Here is a 6299-nt window from a genome sequence, read left to right as displayed (position 1 = left end):
CTTCCTTTTAGAGTGACACAACATTTGAGTGAGAAGACGCGCATCCGGTCCTACTCACAGTATATATAAATACTCATGACAAATCTCTCATAGTTTTCTCTGAACTCAACATTTCAAAACAAAAAAAGGAGAGTAGAATAGCAAAGCACTTTACATGGATCAGTTCATCAAGTCCAGGCCCAGTTCACAAGTTCACATTACAAAAAAAAGCAAAAACAAAAGAAGAAAAGAAAAACAGACAAAAGGGAACTCAGTGCAAATGCTCTTATGAAAACACAAGCTGAAGCAGTACGAAGGGGGAAAAAAATCCCCCCGGTTGTAACTTGACCAGTGGAAAAATACACAAATGCTCATCCACCCACCCAACCACACACACACACACACACACACACACACACACACACACACACACACACACACACACACACACACACAGGCACGCACACACATGCACGCACACACATGCACGCACGCACGCACGCACGCACGCACGCACTCGGATGAATCAACCCGACAAAGATACCGTTAAGGCTGGTGCCACTACAAACATCTAGTTCAAGCGCCACAAGGTGGGATCGCTTACACCCTCATGTCACATTGCTCAGGCGCTGGCCCTGTTTGCACTGTACGGTGAAGATTAACTTCTACATTCTGTGGTGGAACGTCTACAGGAACGAGGGAGGGAGGGAGGGAGGGAGGGAGGGAGAGAGAGAAGGAGGGAGAGAAAGAGGGAGGGAGGGAGAGAGGGAAGGCAGCAAAGGGTGAAGTGGGAAGGGGGAGAGGAAAGAGAGAGTGGTGGGTGGTGGTGGGGAGAGAGTAGGGGAACATGGGATGGGGGGGTTTGGGGGCAGTTGGCTCACACACCCAGTAAGGGGTAAGCACTCGACAGACGCCGCAAGGGAAGAGGAGTGTGTGTGGGACAGTGTGTGGGAGAGAGTCAGTGTGCGTGCAAGGGCGTGGGTGGGTGGTAGATTGGGGAGTGCGTGTGTGTGCGGAGGGGAAGGGTGAGTGTGTGTGTGTGTGTGTGTGGAGGGGAAGAGGGAGTGTGGGTGGGTGGTTGATTGAAGGCGGGTGGTGTGTAAGAGAGGTTGACACCAGGCATCAATGTCACCACTACTAATCCTGGGGGCGGCTGAGAGAGTGTGTGTGTGTGTGTGTGTGTGTGTGTGTGTGTGTGTGTGTGTGTGTGTGTGTGTGTGTGTGTGTGTGTGTGTGTGTGTGTGTGTGTGTGTGTGTCCGCGCGCGCGTGTGTGTGTGTGAGTATGTGGGTGGGAGGCAAAAATTTAGGGGGTGTCGGCGTATGGGAGCATGGGGTCAGTTTGGGGAGGAAGGGGAGGGGGCTTGAGTAGGAGACAGGGGGAAATGCGGAGGATTGGGGTGGTCAGAGTGTCGGAGACAGGAGTGAGTTTGGGGGGGTATGGTCAGCATTTAGGAGCCGAACAGGGGGATGGAAGTAAGGTGAGGAAAAGAATGGGGGGGGTTGAGGTGCCTCTGAGACAGAAGTGTTTTTTTTTTTTTAAAGGGGGGGTGGGGCAGGATTTGGAAGCAGGCCTTGGCATGGCGGAGAGGGGTAGATGGCGTGTCAGAGTGGGGGGGGGTTGTGGTTAGGAGGGGATTTGGAAGGGGGCGAGGGAGGAGTGGGGTGGGGTGGGGTGGTTAGGGGTTAGGGGGGGGTGTCGGCGTGCGGCAGCGGGGCTCATGTTCCCCCTCGTCAGCCGCTCTGGATGTACTTCTTGATGACCACGCAGCCGTGCCTGAAGAGCGGGCAGGGCAGACTCTGCTGCAGCTTCCAGGAGTTGACGCACGGGTCGAAGGCCTCCATGTTGCTGAGCGCCGGGCCCTCGCTGCTCACGATGCCCCCCGTCGCGTAGATCTTGCCGTCCAAGATGGCCGCGCTGGGAAAAGAAAAAGAAGATGGCAAACAAAAATAAACGATTGAATTACGAGACAAAACAACAACAGAGTGATGGTGCGCACTGAAAAAAGAAGGCCATGAACAAAACAGGACAAAGCCAATGCCCAGTGTGCGGACCACTTCATCACACATCAACAAAACAAACTAGATTGCATTCTTACAGAAAATGCTGGAAGCGGGCTTGCCTTTTGGGGCAGAGATGAGCAGTTTTATTTTTGATATCACTATCCCTAAATTAAAAACAAAGTACTATTGAGAAAACAAAGCTAAAAGAAATGTTGGAAAAAATCCATCCACCCAGTCAGAAGTTATGGGCCAAACAATTCAGCCATCTATTATTCGGCCATCTTGAAAGTGTTGTAGCTCCGCGTTTTGGGGTTATACTAAATGACATACATGGTATTTCAAGTTGGCTAAGGAGCACTGCATATGATATAATTTTGAAAATCAACATGGGTCCGAGTGGGATTCGAACTCACAACTGTCATAAACATTCCAGCAAGACAATATTAGATTGCATTGAAGAGCTGAACAATAGACTTCTAGAACTGTAGTTGCAGGTGCTCGTTAAGAATAGAATGTTGAGAGAAAGTGACAGTTGAGATGGAACCCTATATTGGCTGCACCTGTTCTGATTGACTGTATGGCAGTTAGTATGGTGCTGGAATCAAAAACAGTTTCTAGGTCTTTAGCTTGCTGCTGTTAAAAAACTAAAAAGAATTGGCACATGTCCTGTTCACAGACTGAAGTCATAAATGTGATCTTTCTAACTGGAATGCCTGGCACAAAGGTTCTACCATTGTTGACCCAAACTCGCACAAAATCGCCAAAAACGGAAAAACGACAAGAGACACGGACACGCTACATCAGTACAAATGATCTCCAAGCCGAGCTGGTCGTTTTAGTGTTGGAACGGTGTCTCTATCTCGAAAGGCCTAGGAGGAGATCCATTTTCTATTTTTACTGCCCTGCATAAGAGAATCAAGCGAGCATAATAAACTGTACTTAGGGATTACTAGAATCGGGCCTTGCTCTGCAAGCCCGCTTAATAAATGAATTGCAGAAAGAGACAAAACAACAGACTTATTATACACAGGCTGAAGTTTTTGCAGGAATCTTAGTGGACAAAGTGGTTGGACCCTTCACTACCAATTAGTATTTTAAGACTTTCCCACATATTACCAGGGGAATGGCTGTGGGACAAAAACAAAACGAAACAAACAAACAAAAAAAACGACAACCCTTAAGACCAAAGCTAGAAACGTTTTTGCACAACTGTTTAAAGTAATGAGTTAAAACTTTTTGGACTCTGGGAAATGTTACTTCTTGCCGCCGTTTGGCAACTTTCCTACTGCTGATGTATAAAGACCAGAAACAAACAAACAAAGCAGTGAGAGGATGTAAAATGGAAGAGTGAAATAAGCGACATTCAGCTGTAATACTAATGGTAGACAAGATGACTGTGCTAGGCAACATTAATTACAGGTGTTGTTTTGGGCAATTCCCCAGTGATATCAAGCCACAAAGAAACATTTTATCAGGCAAACTTCATAAACATCATAAAACTTGATGTAATCACACACAATTTAATTACCAGGAGCCCATCATGTTGCTGGTTGCCTGGCAACATTTATTAAATCAAAACATTGCCCAGATATGTCCTCACCTTAAGGGCGCAGCATTGACAGCCGAGCCAGCCCTTTGCAGATACGGTCATTATTAGTAGCATGATTGGCGACAAAGGGAGCCCAAAATGTTGCTCTTGTACCGAGATACCAAGAGGGACCGACCGATGCTTGTAGCAGCAGTGCCCTTGGCAGACATGACAGGACTATCACTGTCACCGGCACGCACACACACATACACAATTCCCTCTCTCACCTGTACAGACACACACGCACTCACGCACGCACATACAGACACACTCATGCACGTACACACACACACACACACACACACACACACACACACACACACACACAGACACACTCATGCACGTACACACACACACACACACACACACACACTCATGCACGTACACACACACACACACACACTCATGCACGTACACGTACACACACACACTCATGCACGTACACACACACACACACACACACACACACTCTCACACACACACACACACACACACACACACACACACACACACACACACACACACACACACACACACACACACACACACACACACACACACACACACACACACACACACACGGCTCCGTCACAACTCAGCCCACCCACTCAGTCAGTGGAAGACTCCTTGAAGAGAGGACACTAGTCTGGATAAGCGCGACTGCCTGACTGCCTGCTGTACGATACTGCCTTGGGCAACACTCGCTATAGTCTCCACTAGACATTAGCGATGTGTTGTGTTGTGTTGTGGAGGCTGGCACGCGTGCGCATTTAAGGCAGCCATATGCAGATAAGCCAGCGAGATGACAGTGTGTGCATGTGTGTGTGTGTGTGTGCTGCAACATCCTATTGTGCTGCGACGCCGACCACGCTTCGTCTGCCTCCGAGCTAATTACCTTCTCTGGTGTGAATACAAATAACTCCGGCAGACAGACAGATGAAGCCCCCCGAGCGCAACCCAGGGGATGACAAACGATCACTTATAAAAAATGTGTCACTTTGGCGCCAATGGTTTTTATCTTTAGTGGCAATATTTTATAGCCTAGCTGCATCCCCCCCCACCCCCACCCCCACTCGTTTACTATGTTGCTATCGGTGACAATGTGTTTTTTTCCCAAACTGCTACTCATTAGAAGTGAAGTTCACATACATCAGAGTTTCAGTATTTCTCAGCGACTACTTCACACAGAGATGTCAAAAATTACAATATTTTACAGCCTCCCACCACCCCAACCTCATTTCCCGCCCTCTTCTTCATCACCAGTGCTGTTATCAGTCACAATGTATTGACTTTCCACAATGCTACTGATTATGAGAGAACTTACAAGTGGAGTTCACACAAGTCAGGGTCTTTCGCTTTCACACACACACGCACGTACGCACGCACACACACATGCATGCATAACACGGAACAATATGGGAACAGAAATAGACTGTGCATAATTATTCAATTGAGGTCACACTTCCTAATTTAGCGAACAGTGATTATAACATTATGATGCAGATTTGATTAGCATCTGCTGCATGTCTTGTTGAAAAGCTGTTGTTTTTTTCATGGGTCCCCCTGATTGCGCAGTGTGTGGTCATGCAAAAAAAAAGCCCCCATGCTCATCATGATAGCAGCTACAGTAGCGCCATGATTAAAGGAGAGACGGAGAATAAAGTCGAACAAAAACAAAAGAAGGAACAGAAAAAACAGACTACAAATCACAAAAGAACTAAGAGTACTGCAAAACTTATCTTTTAAGTAACCAAAAGCCACTACACAGCCCATTCCCCCTGTTTTACTTGCATAACAATGTGCTACCAAGCCTTCAATGTGGCAAAGCACAGCACTACTACTGCTACGAGCTACGAGATTGGCTTAGCCACAGACAGATATGACAAAGCCCATCCAGTTAGCTCCCTAATGAGAACTGAAAGGGCTAAAGAGGCCTTGCTAGGGGTGGATGCGGGTGAGTGTAAGGGGTTGTGAAGGGGGGTGGTGTCGTGATGGAGGAGATGAGGAACAATGCTGGTAGGGGTGTTGTAGAGGGCAGCGCTGTGTCTCGCTCTCTCAGTAGCGCTCCACGGTATTATATTAAATCAGCACTGGCCGTCCTGCTGATTCATGCATTATGATAAGGAGTGTGTTGCAGCGCGGTGCTGTGCGGTGTGGTGCGGTGTGCGTAGCATACAGTACTGTGCAGCAGGACAGGTATAAATATAGAATGCTAATGGAGCTAATGTGGAGACCAGGGCCAGGGCTGTGGAGGAGGAGGAAGAGGCGGTGATGGAGAAGGATGCAGGGAGGACTGGAAGCAGGAATATGCATTTAAATAATACTCTTCTGTAGGTAGTGTTTTATAATGTTAACAGAACGCATTTCTTGATTATTATTTTGCGTTTCTATTTTTTCCTTTGGAGGAGGTGGTGTGAGGAGGAGGGTGAGGAGGAGGATGAGGAGAAGGGGAAAGGCAGGAATCTGAATTATAATGATTATTTTGGCAGTATTATTACAATATTATTTTGTGATCTTGGAGCCTGATATTACTCAGGGCAGGTGTGAAAGTGGCAACTAGAGCTGTGGCTGTGAAGGAGGAGGCAGGGATCTGCATCACGGTAATAGGCTTATAATAGCATTTCATAATGTTAATGCACGTTTCATTGTGATTTTGCATTACCATTCTCCAGGGCTGTGGATGAGTGAGGAATCTGCATTACAATACTAGTCTTGCAGGGACTTTTATTA

At 47.3% G+C, this 6299-nt stretch overlaps 1 protein-coding gene across 2 annotated transcripts in view; it reads right to left on the bottom strand.

Annotated features, from left to right (window-relative positions):
- Positions 1-1663: 1663 nt before the first annotated feature.
- The window catches only part of LOC134435475 (kelch-like protein 29), a 161714-nt gene continuing 157078 nt past the window's right edge, over positions 1664-6299 (bottom strand). For both annotated transcript variants that reach the window (XM_063184476.1, XM_063184475.1), the window contains one exon: positions 1664-1895. In XM_063184476.1, coding sequence (XP_063040546.1) covers positions 1712-1895 — 184 coding nt within the window. In that variant the 3' untranslated portion in view covers positions 1664-1711. The remainder of the gene's footprint in view (positions 1896-6299) is intronic.

The sequence above is a fragment of the Engraulis encrasicolus genome, chromosome 19, assembly GCF_034702125.1.
Source record: "Engraulis encrasicolus isolate BLACKSEA-1 chromosome 19, IST_EnEncr_1.0, whole genome shotgun sequence".
Classification (NCBI taxonomy): Eukaryota; Metazoa; Chordata; class Actinopteri; order Clupeiformes; family Engraulidae; genus Engraulis; species Engraulis encrasicolus.
The sequence above is the reverse complement of the archived record's forward strand: the minus strand, read 5'-3'. Positions and strand labels throughout refer to the sequence as shown.